We start from the raw sequence: 23,237 nt of genomic DNA on the forward strand, positions 1-23,237 counted from the left end.
TATATTATGTGCTATATATTAACCAAAAGTTAGAATAACAGTTAGTATCTTTGGTATAATTGTTAATTAATATTCAAACTAAAATCAATTAGTAATAAGTACGTACATAGACTAATAATTTTATATTTTAAATTCTCGATGCGTGATTTATATTATTAGCATCCTCTCTCACATAAGAACTAAGTTAATACGGGAGTCAATTATATTAGATAAAATGAAATATAATGAATTTATTCATCAAAGAGAAAATGTATAATGAATCTAACACATCCATAGTTGCGAAAATGTGCTTCAAGTACAATGATTCAGTTTCGAGCCAGGTTGGATTCAGTTATGCATGAGAAAACCCAACTTTTTATTGCTGTGAAGTGTGAATTGTGAAAACGTTATTGGAGCAGACCACTGCAATTTTAAACTTGAGTGCATATACTGATCAATAAGGATGTCTAACTTCTATAAATGGAAAATTCTGCTATATTGCCGTTGTATGACATACAATTATCTTTTTTACTCTTAAATCCTAGAGGGTTCGGTTCAATAGGTGGAAACCAGACTCTTGATTGTTTTGGATTGCGATCGTAACTTGGTTGCAAATAATGCTACAGTGACGTGTAACTTCTAAAAATGGAAGATTATACTATATAGTAGCCAATGTATGACATACAACTATTAATGTTTTACTCTTAAATATTGGCGGGTTTAGTTGTGCACGTGGAGACTAAACTTTTTATTGTCTTGAAAATAGTCATTAGAGTGAGATCAATCTTTAACTTGATTGCATATACTCCAGCGGTGATGCATAACTTCTAAGATGGAAAAATTAAGTCATATAGCCACTATATGAAATACAATCAAATTTTTTTTTTCTTCTCTTAGATTTTGACGGGTTCAGTTTTGCATGTGAAAATTAAATTTTTTATTGTTGTGAAAGCAACCATTGGATTGGGAAACTGTGATTTTAAACTTGATTGCATATATTGCAAGAGTGACGTTAAATTTTAGAAAGAGAAAAATCTTTCATATAGTCATTGTATAGCATATAATTATTTTTATGACGATTCTTTAATTTTAACATATTTACTTTTCTATGCTAAAATATAAAATTTTCACCATTATATATAATTCTATATTATACAACTATTTTACTGAAGCCAAACTCTTTAACGAGTTAACTTGTCACCAAAGGTTTTTTATCAATGAGACTCCACCGATGGTGGCTTAAGGTCAATTGCCTTGTAATTATTGCTTGACCGCGGAGGAACGGGGATCACGTCTCTGATTTTCGGCGTAATGGGATAACTTTCTTGCAGTCTTACGCCGTTTCTTATCTTTCTTTTTGTATCTTGTGATAAAAGACTCGTGTTTAGAACTCTACTAGGCTTATAGCAATAATTTCATAGGTTGACCTTTGCAAAAACCACATTTCTTTGGATAACATCATGTCATGTCGGTACGAATGGGGAAAAATTGTTTTGGATAAATATATATATAGGAAATTTTTAGTGTGGGATTTGATATTTTGTGTAAAATATGAGATGAGAATGACGGATCCACTTATATAGTTTTTTAACAATTCGAATAATCTATTTTTTAAATTTTTATTCATAAATCATCCTTACAAAAAAGTAGTCAAATCAAAAATTATTTACCTATATAATTTTGATAAAACAAATAGACGATTTTATCAAAAATATTTAGTTCGTCTATTTGTTTGATCAAAGTTAGATAGAAAAATGATTTCTGATTTAGCTAATTTTTTGCAATGATGATCTATGAATAGAGGCCTACAAAATAGACGGTTCGGATTGTTGAAAAACTACATAAAGTTAGCCCATCCGCCCCATCCCATATTTAACACTGAATGTGGGATCACACACTTGAAGAGGCATGTGTATATATATATATATATATATATACAGATACATGGCCCTTCCAATAAGGGATCCCTCATTTAGTGTTAAATGAGGGATCACCTTGTGGGGCCCACACGGGTCGTTTTGTGTTAATTTGAACCGTCCATTTTTTACATTTCCATTGATAGATCATCCCTGCAAAAAATCAGTCAAATCGAAAATCGTTTACCCATTTGTTTAAGCGGTCAAAGTTTAAAACAAATGACGAACAACAAATTCCTCTATAAACACCTAAACTTTGACCGCTTAATCGAACGAGTAAACGATTTCCGATTTGGCTGATTTTTTGCAGGGATGATCTATCAATAAAAATGTAAAAAATGAACGGTTCGGATTAACACAAAACGACCCGTGTGGGCCCCACAAGGTGATCCCTCATTTAACACTAAATGAGGGATCCCTTATTGGAAGGGCCCTATATATATATATATATATATATATAGGCTTATTTGTGGAATCTCTCATTAGACTCACTCTATATAGTATTTCAATATCATAATCGTCCATTTTTTTTTGGTCTCCATTGAATGATTGTGCTTGCAAAAAATTTGGTTAATCATAAATTATTTTACCGTTAATTAAATGATCACTATTTTAAGTGTTTATCGAAAACATTTTGTTCATATAATATAATTTTTTTCTTGAAATCATGATAAAAAATACAATTTTATAGTAATATATGAATATTTAATTTTAAGACAGAATAAATTACATCACATCAATTTCTAATCCTAAAAAGAAAAAAAAAAACAAAGATTTGTGTGCTCATTCTGCTTAAGGTAGAACATGAACACAACAATAGCATTATGCGTCACGGATAATGAGGCCTATCAATTTTAGATCTTGGCTATCTAAACTACGAGCACAATGATTATTAGTGCTCACTCTATATTAATGAACAAATCATGCATGAGTTAGATATTATCATTATTTGGTATATTCCATAGTTCTTTTGGATATTTTGGATATTAATGAATTAGATATTATCATTATTTGGATACTTGTAAACCAAAAAACGCATGCTTCAGATAAGATTGAGGGTTATTCTATCCATAATAGTTTGAATACTTATCATATTAATTAACGATTCGTTCGTTATACACTCATTTTCTATTATTGAATGCTCGAGTTACGAGTTAGATATTCTCGCTACTTTATATAATCCATATTAGTTTAAAGTATATAGAACATTCTAAAATTGCAAAACCTCGATGATCTCTCTTATCATTTATAAGGTACTAGGGAAAATTATGATTTCTCAATACGTGTGATGACTCGCAAATCACCCGCACTAGGGGAGATTGAATGTTATTTCATCCATCCTGAGTATATAACGTATGCATTAACAATTCATTATATGCTAATTCTTTATGATTGAACAACTCATGCAACGAGTTAGTCTAACTCGTCATTATTTAATACATTTCATAGTTGATTTTAGCATATGCAAAAACAATTGTGCTCTCAATCAAATCGAAATCAACCAAGGTATATATATATATATATATATTTTTTTTTCCTCTTTTAGGCTTTTAGGAGTTTCAATTTTTGGTAAAAAGGAAAATTGCAATGACGAAAAAATAATTATTATAAACGGATAACATTAAACATTTAACACCACGTCATGTAGTTTGTAACTTTGTATTCGCAAAATTTGAATAGTATAAGTACTTAAGTAGGGTGATAAATGATACGGATAACGCTAACAAATTGAGGAAAAAAAAACGCTCGTCAAGCCAAAAAAGAAAGAAAAAAACAAAAGAGATATCATAAAAAGACAAGTAAAACAAGGAAGAGTAACTGAAGCTGTGTTAGTGATGATTCATATGTTTGACCTTCATCTGGCTGGGTCGTCGACGAGTGCGCAGTATTTGCTACCTGACTCTGTTCGAAACATAACGCTCTCCTCACCCGCACCCCAAACGCATTCTCCCCACGCTACCTTAACCTCGAACAGTTAAGAGTGTGATCGAGCCTGTGGCTGGGAGTGTGGACCCACGCGCGAGTTCATGTTGTTTTTTACATTGTGGATGAAATTTGAAAATAACCCAAGTTTAGGATTTTTACCAATAACAAAATTAACTGCTTTTGAAACGACTTCCAAATATATTTATAGTGAAAAATAAAAAATAAAAAGTAGTGAAAAAAAGACAGCCACCTGACTTGTACCAAGAAACAATTAAAAAACGGATTAGCGAGGAGGGATACCCTCTCTCTTTCTGCCTCTCACCCTAATCTTCTCTTCCTAAAGAGAGAGAGAGAGAGAGTGCGAGTGTTTATGTTGTGTTTGGGTTTCCAAAGCGTGATGAGAAGGGAGAAGGACTTTTCAGTACAAAAGAGAGAGTGAAAATAAGCCAAAAACAAAACAAACCGACGACAGACAGACAGACAGACAGAGGAGCGGATCTGGGTCAACGGCGTTTGACCGTAAATACGAGAAGTGGAGAGGGGTAAAGTGGTAATAAGGACGTTGGGTTTGGGGTTGGGGAGTTTCAATGGTATTTATTGTTAAGCATTCGGCTGGTGTTGTGGGTGTTTGTGGTTTCTGTGTTGGGTCTTCTTAGCTTCTTTCAGTTTTCTCTGTTTTATATTAGGGTCTGTCTCACTCGGCCCTTTCCTTTATATCTCTGTTATTGATAAATATAGAAAGAGATTGACAGAGAAGAGATATAAAGTATGAGAACAAGGGGTGGGCTTTGTTATCCTAGAGTAGCAGGAGGAGATGTGTGTTCTCAGAACAACAGAGTAACCATGATGAAGAGGAAGAAGGATTGTGCCGCGGGAGAACGATTGCTTTGCCGGAAAAGGAACAAGATTTCGCCGGAAACTACCACCGGCCGAGACGGGTCCGGGTCGGATTTGTTCGACTCGTTGCCGGATGATCTGGTCATGTGTATTCTGTCCAAACTCAGTTCCACCGCCAGCTGTCCCTCGGATTTCATCAACGTCTTGATAACGTACGTTCGCGATTGCTTTGCTTTTTCTCTTTTTCTTTTCCAGTGAGAATAAAAACCGTTTCTTTATTTCTAAAATATAAGTTTGGAGGTTGGTTAGAGATACATGGTGGTGGTGGTGTGTGGTTTTGAATCTAACGGAAGTGATTGGTTTGGATGAAACAGATGCAAGAGATTAAACGGCTTAGGTCTCCATTCGTTAGTACTCTCCAAAGCCTCTCAGAAAACGTTTGTTCTCAAGGCCAACAACTGGTCTGAATCGGCTCACCGCTTCTTGAAGCTCTGCGCCGACGCCGGCAACGTCGAGGCTTGCTACACTCTCGGCATGGTCAGTCCACTCTCTCCAACTAAAACCCAATTTTTCTTTCTTTAACTTAATGCCAACATTCCCTTACATTATTATTCATTATCATTTGCTTCTTCTCTTTGCAGATTCGCTTCTATTGTTTACAAAACCGAGGCAGCGGAGCCTCGCTCATGGCCAAGGCCGCGATTGGCTCCTACGCTCCGGCTCTGTACTCGCTCGCCGTCATTCAGTTCAACGGCAGCGGCGGCTCCAAGAACGACAAGGACCTCCGCGCCGGCGTCGCTCTCTGTGCTCGTGCGGCTTTTCTCGGCCACATCGACGCTCTGCGCGACTTGGGTCACTGCCTCCAAGACGGCTATGGCGTCCGCCAGAACATCGCCGAGGGAAGGCGATTCCTCGTGCAGGCTAACGCGCGTGAGCTCGCAGCGGTTCTATCCTCTGCAGCGGCCTCAGGAATTCCCATGCGCCAGCTGCTGACGTGGACCCCATCCCCGCATCCACACCCCCACCCCCACCCTCAGCTAAGGCACCTGACCGGGTCGGGCTGCCCGTTGCTCAGTGACTTCGGGTGCAACGTCCCGGCTCCCGAGGTGCACCCGGCGAACCGATTCTTAGGAGAGTGGTTCGCGGCCCGGGCGGACGGGTCGCCCGGACCCGGTTTGAGGCTCTGCTCGCACGTGGGGTGCGGGCGGCCCGAGACTAGGCGACACGAGTTTCGTCGGTGTTCGGTGTGTGGGGCTGTGAATTACTGTTCACGAGCGTGCCAGGCGCTTGATTGGAAGCTGCGCCACAAGGCAGAGTGTGCTGCCGTGGAGCGGTGGGTTGATGAAGACGGTGACGGTGCAGAAGGTGACGGAGCTGTTGATAATGGGGGTGATGACGTTATGGCGGAGAGTTAAATTAAGACGGTGACGTTAACGGCGTAAAATGTGAATTTAGACCAGAAGAGGAAAGTGAAAAAAGAGAACAAAAAAGGAAACGTGGCCGTTTTTGTGGAAATACATGTTAAGTTAATCATGGCCGTCCGATTAGCGTTGGAGTTTTTGTTCACCCTTTGTTGTACAGAGGGGACTTTTTTTTTTTTTTTCTTTTTCCTTCTTTTCTTTTTTTCGTTTTAGTACTATAGAGCATCTTTAGCCTTAATTTCGGTAAAACAAATATTCCAATTCATGAAAAATTTAAATGTTCTTTCCTCTTCTCTTATTCTTTTTCTTTTGATTTTTGTTTTTAAAAATTGCCCGCATTGTCTTTTTGGTAGTTCTCATATTGGTCATTGTGTTTCCAGTTTTAAAAAATTTCTTGTCCCACGACAATCCCATTTCAAATTCTTGATTTGGACGTATATATGACACCAAATCTACCATATAAATCTAGCACTATGGCTAAGAAATTGGCTTAACTTTGGTGTAAAGTAATGGATTTTCTTAGGGATGTTAAAGAAAGAAAATTAGATATGAGTATCGAATTTACCGGTTAGAGTAATTAATTGCTTTGTATGAGTGCAAGAAAGACCGTCAAATCATCAATGAGCAAGTTGTGAGAGGCAGGCAGGGTCTGCTATGAGCTATCATCCTTCTTTAGCTCTCTCTCTCTCTTGCTTTTAGGCAGTCAAAAGGGGTCAGACACATTAAGTGATTGACCAAACACAAGAAAGCAAGAAAAGGAAAAAGAAAGTAAAAGGCAATGGAATTGAAGTGGTGGGATAGATTATAGATATGCAATTTGCAAGTGGTGGGTAATGGTCCTAATGAAGTAATGGGTATGGTTGCTTGTGGAGAGCTTTAGCCTTTATGTTAACAAAACCAATTCAAGTGGAGAAAAATAAAACAGCATCAAAAAATTTCATGGTGGGAGCGCACTTGTTGTATCTTTTCCCATCATTAATAATATTCTTTTCTTTTTTTCTTTCAGCTAAAATCATTATTGTTATTATTCAGTTGTATCCCTTTTGACAAAAAGAAAAGAAATGAAGAGTATCCCAAATTTAATATTGAGTGGTGGTCCAAGCCCAGATCATTAAAAGACATTAATTGGAATTAGCTGGGTTTGAATTTGTAGCAGCAGCTTCATTTATAATTTGGAAAGCAACAAAGTGCAGCCCAAAAACCAAAAAGGTCCAGATAAAGGTTGTTGCTCAGCTAACACCCTGCTACACCTTTAATTGTGAGTCAGTGACCGAGTCATATGGTTAAGTGATAAAGCTAAATGTTTGCTAGAAGAATAGCAGGTGAAAGACCCGAGGGTATAGACCACACCAGAGTTAGCCTTCTACCCACTGTTTGCTTTGCTGCTTAAAATTAGCAAATTGCAAGCAAGCCCAGATAGGCAGATAGCCCAGAGTGTTTTGTCTAAAACTTACAAGTCTGAGACTCTGAGTTTTGGTCTAAGCCAAGTACAACATGATGATGCTTCACTGCCCTAAAGCTTTTGTCTGTGAGTCCCCCAAAGACGAAACGAATCTCATTGAATATTCAATTTTCATACCACTTTGCATTGGAACTGAAATATAAAAAACAGAGATTATTTTGTAACTGACCTTTTATCTCTATATAGATGTATAAGATTCTCAAATTTTTGTCTCATATGGATGATAATACCAAAATAAGCGTTACTGTTTCCTCTGCTTGCGTTTTTTTCTTTTTTCTTTCTTCTTATTGGTTGGATTTAATTATATGGCTCTTTTTTAGTAATTTGATCTATAAGTTTCAGACGAAGGGCCTAACAGTTTCTTCAAAAGTTGGTGCCCATTCAATTCCTTTCTACCAACTCCAACTCATTTCTGACAACCTAAATAAGTATATAACATATACAAGCTTGAGGCTGAAGAAAAAAAACTTTTCTATGTCAAACAAATACCCAATTAGTGCTCTTGTATTAACAAGCCACAATCACCCAAGCTTGAACTTTGACACTAAACTGTGGACTAACTACTTATTAATGAGAAATCAATTTATTAACATGTATCTCTTTCAATTGCTTATATAAACTTGAGCTTGAGCTTAAAGGTGGATGAGGACTTGCAAAGGGTCCATAATTTTTAAACTCACAAAAAGATTATAAATTGGGCTTGGTTAGATCGGGACCGTAACTTTACTGTTAAGTGGGCCTTTCTAACCCACAAAAAAGGGAGCTAGTAGGCCTTGGCCCAAGAACTATCCAGAATTAAAAGAGCGAAAAAGAAAACATGTTGATATCTGCTTGTTTGAGTCTCTGACCCCAAAAGTTGGTTGCCAAATACACTGAGCACCGAGCAGCGTGGGAAATTTGTAATCAACGAACAGGTAAGCTCTCCAATCGATTCTTAAAAATGTTTTGATTTTGATTTGATGTAGTATAATCAATGCTTAGATCGGTTTTTGAATCATAAACGTGTAGAATTTTCCATTTCGCGAGTATAGGATGAGTTTGGTTGCCTAGAAAATTGTTACAGACGAAAAGAAAATCTGAAAATTGTGGGTGCATGGAAACGTGTAGTTGAGGTATGCAATCCTAATAGAATCGAAAAGCTGAATCGGTTTTGTATGAATAAATTGAATTGTGTAAACTAGGGTTTGCGAGTCGAAGATGGCGTTTATAATGGAGTTTGCTGAGAATCTGGTACTGAGGCTAATGGAGGACCCTAAGGAGCGGGATAGGAAGTTCAGAGAGCACGTGTATGCGGTGAAGGACCGGTGCGAAAAGACCAAGGAGATGTGGAGCTTGCCTCTGCGGCCCTACGGCTTTTGGACCTTTGAGCGCCACAATTCTCAGCTCGCTTGGGACGCCCAGATTAGCCAGGTTCCAGGCCGTAGGGACCCCTACGATGACCTCCTTCAACACACCTACGACTTTGACACCTCCACCTCCAAATCTAAATGAATGCAATCAGGTTTGTGCTTAGGAGAGTCCATATTAGCATTGCACTTGTCATTGAAAATTCTTAACTTTGTTGGTAAAAGTCTTTTAAATGAATTCATGGTTTCTATTGCTTATACAAAATTCTAGGCCCTCTAAAATGACTTCAGGGCACCAATTTTTCTGGATTCAATTCATGGATCAGGCACCGATGTTTCATCATTTTATGCAAATTCATGGTTTATCTTGAATCTAAACCGCTTCACACTTTTCTGAGTACTTTGAGGAACTGTATGTTCTAGTTGTTTTGCTTCTTATCATATGTATGCTCCATACATTTTATAGAAGAGAGCAAAAGATCATGTCTGCCTTGCATTTGGTTAAAGGGTTTCATCGAAATAAAAATAATTTTTGTTGAATATGAAATTAGCACTATTATTATTTTTTGGGATCTGTTTTTGGATAGCCTTGTTAGAATTTGATATCCGGACTTTCCTAACCTTGAAAATAGTGTTTGTGCTCTCAGCTGTGTTTGATCTATGACAAGATGAATGATATTCAATAGTTTCATTTCCCTGTTGCAGTGAAAGCCATCTGCAGAATGCAGAATCAATTAGAGGTTGCTGTTGCAGTTGGAATATAGTGTGGTTGCATAAAGGTTGTTTGGTTTCAATGTTGTACTCAAGACGTCTTGGCCTGAATAAGGGTCCATGTCACTGTGTGGTTAAGTACTTTTTCCATTTCATGTGTGAATTCTATAAGTTTATGCTTTCTTTTATGATCTAGGGATGTCATTACTTTTAGTTTGGCTTATGCAGACAATACGAAATAAAGCTTAAATTTGGAGCTATATTAGTGCAGTTTTCTTTAGCTTACCGTACAATTTAAGTGTTACGTAGTTTATTACTATATGCTCTCCAAAAACTAAAATTGAACCATCCTAATTGGTTAATTTCCATTTCAAACCATGGATGGATATCAAAGAAAAAATGTTTGGAATGCACATGGTATATGAGTGTTTAGCAACAACAGCAAAAATTTAACCCCCCTTTTCTATTATAACATTTTATATATAACTTTTCAATGATAAGAAGAAAGAGATTTAGAAGGCCTTCTGTTTCATGCGTATCTCCTACACATTATTTTCTTTGCTCTTCTGAAATAGTTCTATATATTGTTGAGAAGGTGTAAATTTTTGCTGATTTTGTTTTACAATTACGATTCATACCTATCAGAACTACAAGTTCGAGATATCAAAATTTGCACAACAGCATTGTCTAAAAGCCTAAAACCATTCGCAAAGTCATGTACATTGCCGCTAAATAAGTAACTGTCCACACTACCAACCTCACCCGCGAACCCTATATTAGAGTTTCTTAAGACTAGGAAACTAGTAGTAAAAGAATTTGGACCTTTTCAATGCTTTCTGGATAAAGCAGTGAGCTTCGTTCACAGCCTGCTAGTTCGTTCCACTGTGTTGTGAAAATGGCAAAAAATAATGAAATTTGAGAACAAAGATTAATGTGGTCCGGCAAAATATTGCCCAAGGGAGAATGAGTCCACTAACAATGAAAAATGTAGGATAACAATTACTCTAAACCTCACTTCCCAAAGCCCAATTAGACCCTTTGCTCTCTAACACTCAAACCACTCGGTGTTTTCTCGTATGGCAAAAGTTCTCGTGTTTAAGAGTCCTAGAACTTCTGCTTGAAAACCACACTTGCTACAACAGAGAGCCAAGCTCTCGCTATTTATTGGAAACTGAGGTTTCCATTTAATGGCTCAATCTGAGAGAAACTTTAACACCTGAGAAATCTTAGGCTTCCTGCATATATGCACTCAAGTTTCCATTGCTGACTTTAGTGCTTCACTTCATTGACTAAAGTAACCAGCCAGAACTATTGAGGAGACAACATGGTAGCTGAGCATAATGTGCGGTAGAAATGCTTCTCGTTACTTCAAAGTGGAATGCGTAATTATGAGCAATTTTCAACACACCGGAAAATGCAAAATGCCAAAATGCTTTGAGTGAGTCGGTTGGCAGTTGCTGTGCATCTCTCCCAAAAAAGAACAAACTATTTGAATCGATTTTTAATGATATTCATAGTTCGTTCTAATTTGAAATAATTTGTATGTTGCATTTTTTGGGTTTGAAAAAAGTTCCTTTAATACTTTAATTACAGATATTTTGTTTTAAAGGAGCAAGTGAGAAAACGATTGAAAGGATCAATGCAGATGATTTCATCATTATACCTACTTGGCTAGCATGCAAGAAATTGGCTAAAGTGCTAAACCATTCACATCCATTCACAAACTGAAGAGTTTAGAGGAGGGTCTAGAAGTCATTTACATAGTCGCTAGCTAAGTGGCTATCCACATTTCTTCATACTCACCCACGAACCCTATATTTAAGTTTCTTAAGACCAGACCAACTACAAGCAGCAAACGGAATTGAAACAAGAGACTCCTTCAATCTGAATCAGAGCCTGATTTATGCTCAACATGCACAGCTCCATCTCCTTTCTTCTTCTTCCCTGCCTCGCCCTGCTTAACTGCTTTGGATATCTCATCGATCGGAACCAAAGGCAAATAGCCAAAGATGGGATATCCCTTGCTGGTGCAGTTTTGTACCGTGTGGTTGTATTTGTCTGACCAGTGAGCAGCTGTTGGTGCAGCCTTCTCCGCCACAGTGTGGATGGGGGGGTACTGGTTGAGTCCAATCCACAAATTCACAGATACGTTAAACAGAAACTGTTTGTATTCTGTAGCTGCATAATGAATAGCTGTGCGTGGACCCTTGGTCTGAGCCTCGTTTACAAATATTTGTCCCTTTTCCAATGCTTTCTGGACAAAACAGTGAGCTTGGTTTGCAACCTGCTTAGCCAAAGGAGGAGCATGCTTATCAAACTTGTCTGTGGCTTTATCAACCTGTGCAAACAAGTAAATAAGTGATTAGTACTTATAAACAAAATCTTGTCAATGGACATCTATGAAGCCTTGATCAAAATCGATCATTTATGAATGTCAGGCATGCACGAGGCCACAGAACACAAGTAGCATCAGAAGCATCAATATACATGAAAAAACTAAACAATGGATTCCATGGTCAGGAACAGGGTACACACCAAGCCTCAAAATACAACAGCATCATAACTTCATAAGTAAAACCACTGCCATAAGCAACAGCATAACCATTTGTTCAAACCAACAGCTACGATCTACCGACCAAACACACCCAAATACATTCATTCACAATGGATAGGAAGACCAGACTTTAGCACTTTTCTATTACTCAGACAATCCGACCTAATATTACATTTCTACCATGTAATTGTGCATAAATCATGATCCAATTTCACATGCATCGATTACAGTCGCAAGCATTTATTTCCCAACAATAAATCTAAGCTGGCGAATTGAGCAGAGAGGACAACAATAGTCATCTTGACGAACAAGCTTTAAATTTTTAATTCACAAAATTGACATTTCGAATTTCAATCAGATGAATAAAATTCATACAAAGGAGCACTCATATAAACACAAGTAAATTGCTAACAAAGAATATTGCTCGGTTCAAGCTAATTAATTCGAGAAACTTCCATATCGAATGTACCTTGGTGTCGAGAAAAGCAAGGAGATCGTCAGGCACGCCCTTGAATTTCCGGTAGACTGGTCCAACGACGGTGGTGACAGCACCCTCCACAGTCCCGACCGTCGATCTCAGAGGCCCCGAGTTCTGCTTCGCGTAGTCGTACAGATTCGAAACGCACACCAGCGTGCGAATCGCCACGACCCTCAAAAACCCTAGGTGCTTCAACTCCTTCGTGTCCTTGTTCTCTATCACAGTCTGCAACAACAATTCAACAAAAACAAAAGTTGCTTAAGATGCAAGCATAAAAAGAAACACACAGTCTTACAATAAACCGAAAAATAAAATGATAATAATAAAAAAGCGAAAGCTAAAAAGAAGAAGAGGATCTGAAAACTCAATTACCTCGTTGGTGGCCATTGCGTTGTGTTTGAGTCGTCTTTTTCAGCTTCTTCCCGGAAGTAAGTCACTGAAGATCGGAAATAAGGAATGGGCTTTGGGCTTTAGGTTGTTTTCATTTATAGTGGCGGAGTTAGTAAAGAAAAGAATCTTATGCGTTCGCGTGATCGGACGGTGGATGTTGAATCTGTCTTTTGTTTAGGAGGTTTGTGGGCCTGGGGCCCACTTGGGGGGAGCTTCGTGGTTCTGGTCGAAAGTGAAAATTTCGGGAAGGATACGTGGTTTTGCTGATGAGTCTGGTGGCGGGTAGGCACTGGCCAGTAATCTGCTGCCATTTGAGTGAGATATTTTGAGGCTTAAAGTTAAAGGACCTGTATCCTCTACCAGGCTTCTTCCTAGCGGACTCATACCAAACTTTAATCTTGCCGGTTGAAAAGTATTCAACGGTTTAAATTACACCACATCAGCTAAAGACCAAAACACAATATAAAAAGAAGAACACGTCACCGTTTGTCTTTGTCTCCTCTCTCCTTTTCATACAGAAAAAATTCTCCCTTCTCCAAATTTATCAGAGCCATTGTCACTGGAGCTCTTCCAAAACATAAAGTTACAGTTCTTTTCTTTGTCTTATATGGGTAAATGAAAATTAATTTCAAGACTCTGCCTTCTTCTTTTTGGTTAGGACAAGACGCTGCCTTTAATTTCCCATTCACAACAATTTTGAAAAAGCAAATCAAACACCTTTGTGGAGCTCCAACACACACTGCGTAGGGCCCGCTATAAAAGTAGTGGGTATTGACGTATTGTATGTTTTGTTTCCAAATCCAACGCATAACTAATTTAGGCTTATTCACGTTATTGTCTATATAAAATACACTTTTTTTCACTCTGTCTTCTGAAATTTAAATTCTCTTAACTTGCTATCTGAATTTTAACCAGTTATTACAAAAGATCATATGTTATCAATTCTGTCAATTTTTTCGTTAAAAAAGCTCATGTGGCACATATATAGTATGAGTGAGACACTTTTCTAGTTATGTAAGATCCATATAGACACAAAAAATTATAAAAAATTGACATCGATCTTATTATTTTTTAGTTTAAAAATTTTTTTTTATTTTTTTTTTGTCTATATAGATCTTACATAATTAAAAAAGAGTCTCACTCATGCCATATAGGTGTCACGTCAATTATTTTAATAAAAAAATTGACAAAGTTGATGGCATACGATTTTTTGTAACAACTATGTAAAATTCAGGTAACAATTTAAGAAAATTTAAATTGCAGTAAGTAAAGTGAAAAAAAATATATCTTATAAAAAATAATAGTGTAAATAAGCTATTAATTTATGTAGTTTTATTCGCTAAAGGATACTCTAGTTTTAGTTCGGGTCCTTATGGACAATCATGATCTTATCTTTTTGCTATTGATAATTGTACCTCTTTGGAAAAAGACGAAGATGAACAAATCTTTAAATACTAAAATATTTTTTAAAAATAAAAAATATTCAAACACAAAGTGAGAGCCAGTCACATTCATGTAAAAAAAAGTTTGTGACAAGACATTAGAAGACAAAAATGAACTTAATTCAAGATTCTCAAAGATTAACCCCGTCCGACCCAAAAAAAAAAAATCCTTAACCCGAATTCATGAAAGATCCTTACATGAATATTATTATTATAAGCGGAGAAGCTAAGAATAATCAGTGGGCTATAGCCGGCTAGGAAACTGTAATCAATTATAAAAATAATATAATATAATAAAAGAGCTTCTAAAATTCAATAGCGAAATAATTAATAACAATGTAATCATCAATTGGCTTGCTTGAGCCATTTCTTTCAGCAGATAAGATAATGAAAAGAAGTCAGTTCACCCAAGAATTTTCAAATTGCGGTTCAATCAAAATCGGCTTTCTTGAGCCATTTTTTTTTTTTAGCAGATGAGAATCATGAGATAATGACAAGAAGAATGTTACTGTTCACCCATGAATTTTTAAATTGCGGTTCAACCAAAATTAGCTTCCTTGAGCCATTTCTTTCAGAGAATGAGATAATGAAAAGAAGTGTACTACTGTTCACCAATGAATTTTCAAATTGCGGTTCAACTAAACACGGGCTAACGATGACTATGGTTTAAAGCATAAAGCATCAGATGGTACCACTTTTCTAGTTTGCATATACTAACTTTATTATGTAGTTAATCACACAAATATTCATGTGGTAATAAATTATAGGATCAATTACAAATAAATTAATAAAATTTTTCTTAATTTATGCAATAAGAGCCCCAATTGACATGATCACTCAAGTGTTGTACTCTTACCCAAAGCCTCGGTGCAAAAAACTTTCTTGATAAATCAAATCAATAAAAAGAGATTTGAAAGAATTACAGTGTCTAGAATAAAATATGTGTGTGTGGGTGTTTTTATTTTTATTTTTTTATAAAGAAACATATGCACTTACCTTTTCAACAGTGGCGATCAACTCCTGCACAGTCCCAATATCTATTTAACGTACTTCCCAACACAATGTAAGTTGTTTGCACAGAAGTGACAGAACTTTGAAGCCCAGGTTGGGAGGGAAGAGAGTGAGGCGTGGATGACAACAAAAGATCCATAGAGAGAGTGTGGAAACTGCCAGAATAGAATAGTGGGGTTCTTATATGGAAAAATTTACAAATATGACACATATTTTGATAACTGTTTTATTTCAGGACATTAAATTTGATTCGTGTTAATGAATGACACATATTTTTATTTTGTGTCAATTAAGAATACTGTTTTATCTCAACTTTGGCTCGACATTAGACCCATCAAAACTTTACTAAATTTAGCAAACTTATACTTGGTTTAAAACTATGCATCTCCTCTTTACAACCATATAAAGATCACTTAAATCGAACATCTACAACTCCAGATAATTGGCCCAAAAGTAGGGTACCCGAAACTGCCCAATCGGACCTCTGAAAAAAAAATTTGAAAAATCAAACAATTTCAAGGTTACCCTACTTTAGAGCCGATTATCTGGAGTTGTAGAGATCCAATTTGGGTAATTTTTATATGGTTGTAAAGAGGAGATGCATATCTTTAAACCCAGTATAATTTTTCTGAGTTTGGTAGAGTTTTGATGGGTTCAACGTCGGGCCAAAGTTGAGATAAAAACTGAAAAAAACATGGTCCTTAATTAACACAAAATGAAAGAATGTGTCATTCATTAACACAAAGCAAAATTAATGTCCTGAAATGAAACAACCATCAAAGTATGTGTCATATTTGTAAATTTTTCCCTTCTTATATATAACTTGATCTGTTATATTTTTAATTTTGTTTAATCCTTTCAAATTTACTGTTTTACCCTATCTTTATTTTATACCATTTTCTTGTAATTTTTTTAGAGGGCTGTTATTTTTTATCTTATTTAAAAAATAGACGGCTTTGATTATTGAATTACATTGGGGAGTAGGTCTCATAAACCATACATCATTATATTTAAATTAAAGTATAACTCAATGGAATGAGCCTCTATACATATATATATTAATAGATATATATATATATATCTATTAATCTATGCGGATATGGGTCACTAATTAATTAAGTGCTTTAGTTTAATTTCTTTTGGTACTAGCTATGTGCTTCACACTGTGTTTGGATGTGAAACTTTTAGTTGGAATTTAGTAATATACGAGATTTTGAAAATCCAAATTCAATAAGTACCTTGTTTGGCAAATTAGAAATGAAATTATATCAATTCCACAGATTTTAAAACTAACTTTGAAGGAGTTCAAATTCTTTGTTTAAATGATGCCTAAACAGGCGTTTTTTTTTAAAATTCTTTGTTTGAGTGAAAGAGGGATTCCTCTCTCTCTTTCTCTCTCTCTCTCTCTCTTCGCCTCTCTCTTTCTCAACACAATTTTTCAGCTGTGCTACTCCATGGAGATGGAGGACCAGTGGTCCAGTATGAATTGTATCTTGAAGCTTCTTTGTACTTGCTTTTCGATCAATATGTTGGTGAGATAGAATAAATTGATTTTTCAATCAACTTATGTTGCTAAAGACCTTGAAGCAGAGATTTTCCTTCATCAAGGCATGTGTTCTATATATTTACTAGCCTCTCCACCTTGAAACGGCTCTTTTTATTGCACAAATATTGATATTTTAGTAAACGTAATTTGTTTAATATAAAATTACAGTAAATTAAAAAAAAAAACCAAGGTTGGACATTCATTCATGAGTTGATAGGTCTATGAAGAGAACACATATAAAACAAAAACATACCAAATCGAAAAAAACTTGTCCAAATTGACAACTAACTCAGTCCTTTACTCTTTTACAAATGCTCATAAAAGAGTTTGGGAGTTTTATATAGGAAAAATAAAACTCAACTAAACTGGTAAACAGAAATCTACTATGATTAGTAAACGTAAATTCAATAATACAAATGCAAACAGAGACTCGAGTCCTAAACATAATAGAAAATAGAAAATTTCAAGACAAATGGCTTCCTTGAGCCATTTCTTTTAGCGGATGAAATAATGAAAAGAAGTGTGTTCCTGTTCACCCATGAATTTTCAAATTGCGGTTCAACGAAACACGGGCTGACGATGGCTATGGTTTAAAGCATAAAGCATCATATTGTACCACTGTTCTGGCTAAAGCATAATTCAAAGCCATTCCCAGTGTATATTCTATCTAGCATCTACTAACTTTATTATGTAGTTGATCACACAAATATTCATGTGGTAATAAAATCTATTTAGCACATGATAATCAAAACGATTTCTCGCGCCAAAAGCCACAGTATCCTTGCATGGACTCATCTACTCAATCATTCAGATAAAAAGGGAGGAAGAAAGAAATGGAAACACCTTAAACCTTAGTTGATAAAATGCAAGTGTAAGGGCAAGAGCTTTGCCCAGTGGCACATTAGACATCTAAGAGATCCTGGTTGTCATACTTTATGACATGTTTTCTAACTATATATGGTCACGAATAAAGTTTTTACTTCTTGAAATTCCATCAATTATAACTGGAAACAATGGATCAAAAGGCAGTCTAGTAGGCGGCAAATGCGAAAATTTTCAAATGGCTTGAGATTTCTGGCGCTTCAAGTACTGAAGAATGGGCTCCCTGACCTGCAGAAAAGAAAAAATGCCATATTGTATTAGAAACATGGCATTTTCACTAGAAGCCCTTGTGCCAGTGATGAACCAAAAAATAGCCATTCTATGCTGAGGAGTTTGAACCATACCGTGCTTGTTTTCCTGTTACGCTTGTCTTGGGAGGACCTGCTGCAAATCAGTCTCTCCCCCTCATCACAGAAATTTGTGTTGCCATTTGCTCTGTTATTCTCATTCCCTGGCACATAACTCTCTCTTGAAGCTGCTGGCTGCAAATTTCCAGAGAAAAGTAAGATAAGCAGCTCAGACGCAAGAGGGAACTATCAAACTAACATGAATTGAAAGGGTAGAAAAGCTCCATTTCAAGACTCACCTCAGCCCTGCTTGTGGGAGTGTTTGCATGCTCCTTTGTCTTTGAAATAGTCTGCTCACTCCTGAATGAACCATTTGGTTGTTCATTAGATCTTATTCTCATTCGTGTCAGGTCTGATCCGATGGAGTGGAGGACACCGCATGTGGATGTGTCCCTGTGGTTGCTTCCTGATAGCAAAAGCATTTTGTAGGTATAAGTGCTAATACAAAGAAACAGGAAGTCCCTAGAGGCTTAAACTCATTTTTATGTATCGAAAAAGCTTATGCTCTTTTACCCATTGCATGGAGGCCTAGATGATTTGACTTGTTCTGTGGTTCAATATTGTCCACATCCTGTTCAATATTGGAAAAATGTCAGGGAAACATATAGAATATAATTGAAAAAGATGTAGAGACATGTTTACAGATATACCATTGCATCATAGTTCAAAGCTTTCTTGACTTCAATCAGCTTTTTCTCGTTGAGAGCAGAATGGATCACACGCTTTCCTGGTTTTAAAAATAAATGACAAGAGTAAATTGTACAGGATTTAGTCCTGCATAAGCATGCTAAGTACAAAGCCTTTTAACTGGCTGCAACTGCACAAACCTAGCCTTCGACTGCCTTTGGTTTCAAGAAAACCATCTTGTGCCATTTTTCCAATCATCTTGCGCACAGTATTCTGATTTGCTTCTCCTCCAAGCTTGTTCTGAAGCTTTGCAACTGTCACATACTGCATCGGAAGAGCGTGATACAGGGCCTGAGATAGAAAAATGAAATCACATAAGATTAAAATGTACAACAGAAACCTGGTAACAAATTGATTAAACTCAAAACAATATGAGTCATACCCAACAAAAAGCCTGTATTTGACAAGCTAATAGAACTATATTACTATCATCATTTGACATAGAGTGCACAATCTTGTTCTTAAGACCACAGAAAGGTCGTCGGGCAATACAGTAATTTGATGAATTAGTAGTAGATTTCGAAATCATAGTATTTTAAGGATATAGTAATTAAGAAGAGTTGGGGACTCCACATACAAAAAAACATGTAAACAAAGGAATTGAAATCACCTTCATGTACAGGTGATCATAAACCTTTGGAGTTTTTTCACCAACTGGGACTATTTGACCATCCACTTCCTCTTTCACCATAATGAACTCATAATCAGATTTCTGCATTGTGAAATTGTCAGGAGGAAAAAGCAGTTGACTCAAAAGAAAGAAAATATGGACACAAAAACTTGAAAAAATAAAGCAACCTTCTGCCTGTTGATAGTGTAAGTGTCCCCTCCAGTTTTTGATAGAACACCATCCTTAACAAGCTTGTCCATAATTTCTGTAATCCAGCCAAATTAATTTGAAAGTAACTAATTTTGTAAATCTCCTTAAATATGTGAAAACAAAGCAGCAGCTCTGAGTGTATTCTTCAGTTTACCTTCAGTCAAAACCTGCATATAATCATGCAGAGAGAGTCAATGGGCTATATATTAAGAATAATACTAATACAATAAAGAACATGTGAAAGTAAAACTTGTTCCATGTAGCCAACTGTATCAACAGTCATTATTTCGTACAGTTTTTCCAGTAGAGAATTGAGCAGTTGAAATCCTTACCACTGAGATGTCTGGGAAATTTGAGAGAACATCAGTAAGTTCAACAGTGTCAAGGTGGCAGCTACTGATCCAGTCCTTCATCCTGGACAATTGTTGTTCATCTTCCACAGAATCCTGAGTATCATCTGCACAGCACACAACAGGTCCTTAGCCTAATACAGCTATGCAGGAAAATCACAAAAGAATTAAAACCAAATGTACCAAAAGCTTTAGGAAATAAAGCTAAAGAAATAGCTCATCAGTCAGCTCATTTTTCATGCTCAAACTTGTTAGTGCTAACTTAGACGTGAATTTCTTTTATTACCTTCATCAACCATGCTGTTATCTTCCTGCGGTATGCTGTTATCTTCCTGTGGTTGTTGCTTATCTATCAAGAGAACCATTATTACTTACACCAATAACTCAGACAAAAAGCTATCAGCAAGTGGGAATTATAGTACAAAGCTATACGATACAAAAGATCCACAATTCTTACCAACAGGCGCAACTATATATTGATCCTCTTGCGATTGGTTGACCTGGAAGTAGTAACAAAACATATCATGTTTATTGTGTACATTATTTTCTGAAGAAAATATTGAAATCAGGCGGCACCACCAAGCTGAGTTGTAAAGAAGATTCAACATTGAATTAATAACTCCAGTTTACCTCACTGTCAGATTCAGAATACTCATCCCTTTGCATGGAATCAGCTCCTAAGCTCACTTCATCATCTTGAATATCATCATTTTCATCCTCACAAGGATCAAGCACACTCTTGACCTGTATAAATAAGGAGTAATACCAAACTTAATCTGCCATATATGAGTCACAAATTTGTATATCTAGCCATTCCAAAAAAAATCCCCATTCCTTACCTTGAGAGCTAATACAAGATGCTTGCTGTTTACATTCCCAACCTCCATTCTCAAAGGGTTTTTGGTCCATGTATTACGAGCTTCTTCTTCTGTGCAGCCTCTGAAGAATGGAGGCTCATAATCTGCTGGCTGCAATGTCACATAACTGTGTCACCTTTTGGCAAACAGTGCACATTTAAGAAATAGAGAAGGAATAGCAATCAACCGCATATGAAATTGAATTATGAGAAAGCAATTTAAAAGTCTGTACCGTCACATCATCATAGTATAGGAGTTTCATCAGTATGGTGCGCTGAAACAGAAACAAAATCAAACAGCTTAAAGTTGATACAAAGTCTTCTAGAACATTGCATAATGGCTAAAATTACTCACAATATTGTGCAAGAATAAAAGCAATTGTAGATTACCTCTTCAGGCATCTTATCCAGAGTTCTCATCAGTTGAACCAGTGTGCGGACCATTTTACAAGCAGAACTCCTGGACATTAACACACAGATTCAGAAAAAGGGATCCAAACAAGAACAAGATGAGAATGAAATCTGGAATGAGTTTCGATCACAGTTACCTCATCTGGTTGGGAGTAATTTCTGCTGTGGAGTTACACTTGAATGTTCCACCCTGTTTCTTGTTCCCAGAGCGACTGATATTCATTGAAACCTCCTGGCTTTCTGAATTTGAATAACTGAAAGAAACTGCAGGTAAGGATTGATTCCAACAAATCAGTTCTCTGAAAATGCCGCTAAAGAAAAATTATAGACACAAAAAATTCACACTCTAAATTCAACCAGCATGGAATGGTAAGAATAGACCATGGCAGCAATAGACAATGTTCCACTATGCCGATTACAGTTTATGACGTTTCAGATTCAATTAATCAGATTTTAACGAATGATTTAAATGATGAATTTTCGTTAAGCCTTACATGTGTATTCCTCAATCATTGGTCCTTCAACTGTTTCGCACACACAGAACAAAAGCGTTTTCAGGTACTTCTTCTGCAACGCATCGTATACACCTAGAAATATTTTGAAAAAAAAAAAAAAGAAACATAAGATTTCATAGCCAAACAGAAAAATCACAACTCAAAGCTTGTTTAAATAATAATAATCTGTGCACTCGACGATCCGTACCTTTCTCCATCCAATCAATAAGTCTGCGAGACTCTGCATCCATTGGCATGAGCTTTTTGATCTTCATCTCTGACAAAGATGACAAAATTTCACAACAAAATCAACAACCGACATTTAAAATTCTGGCAAAAATTTCAAAAAATTGTGATTATTAGATAAAAAATTACCTAAAGCTGGAACAGACTTATCATTGAAATACTTCTCCGGAAAAAGGCCTCTGATGTAACTGATATTGAATATAGCAATGCGAAGCAGATTCCTCGTCTGAGCTCAGAGCAAATAAAATACAATAATCAGAGTCAATTCAGTATTGAGAATTTCGTTATCACAATCGTAGAAATTTTAGAACCTAGCAATATGATTGAGATTATATGAATCTCAACGTCTCCTGAATCAAAATTTACTTATGCTACAGAATAAGACTATATATGTTTAAATCCACGGAAAAGAACAATAAGCTTCAGGTCCATTCACGAATCATCAATTATTCGTCGAAGTTTTATTCGATCCATTTAGCACAAATGCATCAACAGCTAATCGCCAAACTATGGAGGAGCGATTTAACAGAAAAATTTTCAAAAACTCGCATCAAATTTCAGCGAGAGAGATTAAATCAAAGGTAAATGGAAAATTTAATGGAAAACGTATCAGATTTACACAAATGAAACAACAACTTCGATTTCAATCACTGCGATTTATGAGCGATCGTTGATTACCAGAAGAAGCGAGTCCTGCTCCGTGATCTCAGCTTCCTTCACTTTCTGTGCGACAACCTGAGGAAAGCGATCAAGTCGCAGAGAGATTAACAGTGATTTTAACAGCCAGTATGAGCAGATTGACGAAGGATAAAGAAGAAAGGTATTGCTCAGAGAGCTTTCTCAGCTCACCATTGTTTCAGCGTTCTCAGAGCAAAATGAGAATCGAAGCGAGAGAGTGAGAGCTCTGCGTTTGCTTAAGAGCTTGCTTTTGCTTCACGAAAATTTGAAATAAAACAAATGAGTGAGTGGCGGGAGGTGACACTGACATTTAAAGGTTTATTCGCTATAATTTTTAATTGAGATTTGAGCATGCGAAATGCGTTGAGATTAGAGAGAGTCGGTTGCTGTCCAAAACGGAAATCGGAGGTGTGACAGTTAGTTACGGCGTTACTGGTTTGTAGTCCA

The 23,237-nt window shown here is 36.4% G+C and overlaps 4 protein-coding genes across 4 annotated transcripts; 2 read left to right on the forward strand and 2 right to left on the reverse strand.

Moving 5' to 3' along the window:
• The first annotated feature begins 4,439 nt into the window (after positions 1-4,439).
• On the forward strand, positions 4,440-6,362 carry LOC147294712 (HCP-like superfamily protein with MYND-type zinc finger). The gene is made up of 3 exons (XM_086232308.1): positions 4,440-4,870; positions 5,033-5,195; positions 5,300-6,362. Exons 1-3 carry the CDS (start codon positions 4,590-4,592, stop codon positions 6,071-6,073), a joined length of 1,218 nt encoding a protein of 405 aa, XP_086088434.1. The 5' UTR covers positions 4,440-4,589; the 3' UTR covers positions 6,074-6,362.
• A 1,983-nt stretch (positions 6,363-8,345) lies between these two features.
• Positions 8,346-9,858, forward strand: LOC147294713 (NADH-ubiquinone oxidoreductase). The gene is made up of 3 exons (XM_086233395.1): positions 8,346-8,455; positions 8,723-9,042; positions 9,593-9,858. Exon 2 carries the CDS (start codon positions 8,739-8,741, stop codon positions 9,030-9,032), a length of 294 nt encoding a protein of 97 aa, XP_086089521.1. The 5' UTR covers positions 8,346-8,455; positions 8,723-8,738; the 3' UTR covers positions 9,033-9,042; positions 9,593-9,858.
• Positions 9,859-11,289: 1,431 nt separating this feature from the next.
• LOC147294714 (Rubber elongation factor protein (REF)) lies at positions 11,290-13,162 on the reverse strand. The gene is made up of 3 exons (XM_086230550.1): positions 13,003-13,162; positions 12,622-12,855; positions 11,290-11,936 (listed from the first exon to the last, which is right to left on the reverse strand). The coding sequence occupies exons 1-3, from the start codon at positions 13,015-13,017 to the stop codon at positions 11,478-11,480; spliced, it is 708 nt and encodes a 235-aa protein (XP_086086676.1). The 5' UTR covers positions 13,018-13,162; the 3' UTR covers positions 11,290-11,477.
• Positions 13,163-17,539: 4,377 nt separating this feature from the next.
• ASY1 (DNA-binding HORMA family protein) lies at positions 17,540-23,055 on the reverse strand. The gene is made up of 22 exons (XM_086230551.1): positions 22,962-23,055; positions 22,791-22,847; positions 22,242-22,338; positions 22,075-22,143; positions 21,867-21,959; positions 21,510-21,636; positions 21,352-21,421; positions 21,195-21,236; positions 20,945-21,073; positions 20,736-20,849; positions 20,563-20,605; positions 20,392-20,454; positions 20,088-20,212; positions 19,910-19,922; positions 19,734-19,810; positions 19,546-19,647; positions 19,076-19,226; positions 18,899-18,975; positions 18,762-18,819; positions 18,488-18,654; positions 18,246-18,383; positions 17,540-18,129 (listed from the first exon to the last, which is right to left on the reverse strand). The coding sequence occupies exons 1-22, from the start codon at positions 22,962-22,964 to the stop codon at positions 18,076-18,078; spliced, it is 1,869 nt and encodes a 622-aa protein (XP_086086677.1). The 5' UTR covers positions 22,965-23,055; the 3' UTR covers positions 17,540-18,075.
• Positions 23,056-23,237: the final 182 nt, after the last annotated feature.

Source organism: Dryas octopetala, chromosome 2 (assembly GCF_963921425.1).
Source record: "Dryas octopetala chromosome 2, drDryOcto1.1, whole genome shotgun sequence".
NCBI lineage: Eukaryota > Viridiplantae > Streptophyta > Magnoliopsida > Rosales > Rosaceae > Dryas > Dryas octopetala.

Bases quoted from the DNA above. Each gene is read 5' to 3' on its own strand.
- LOC147294712 (XM_086232308.1), top strand. From the start codon at position 4,590: ATGAGAACAAGGGGTGGGCTTTGTTATCCTAGAGTAGCAGGAGGAGAT. The intron at 4,871-5,032 runs GTACGTTCGCGA...TGGATGAAACAG, and splicing joins TTCATCAACGTCTTGATAAC to ATGCAAGAGATTAAACGGCT. The intron at 5,196-5,299 runs GTCAGTCCACTC...TTCTCTTTGCAG, and splicing joins CTTGCTACACTCTCGGCATG to ATTCGCTTCTATTGTTTACA.
- LOC147294713 (XM_086233395.1), top strand. From the start codon at position 8,739: ATGGCGTTTATAATGGAGTTTGCTGAGAATCTGGTACTGAGGCTAATG.
- LOC147294714 (XM_086230550.1), bottom strand. The intron at 11,937-12,621 runs GTACATTCGATA...TTGTTTGCACAG, and splicing joins TTGCTTTTCTCGACACCAAG to GTTGATAAAGCCACAGACAA.
- ASY1 (XM_086230551.1), bottom strand. The intron at 22,339-22,790 runs GTAATCAACGAT...CTCTGAGCTCAG, and splicing joins AGCAGGACTCGCTTCTTCTG to ACGAGGAATCTGCTTCGCAT. The intron at 21,960-22,074 runs GTACGGATCGTC...AAATATTTCTAG, and splicing joins TATTGATTGGATGGAGAAAG to GTGTATACGATGCGTTGCAG.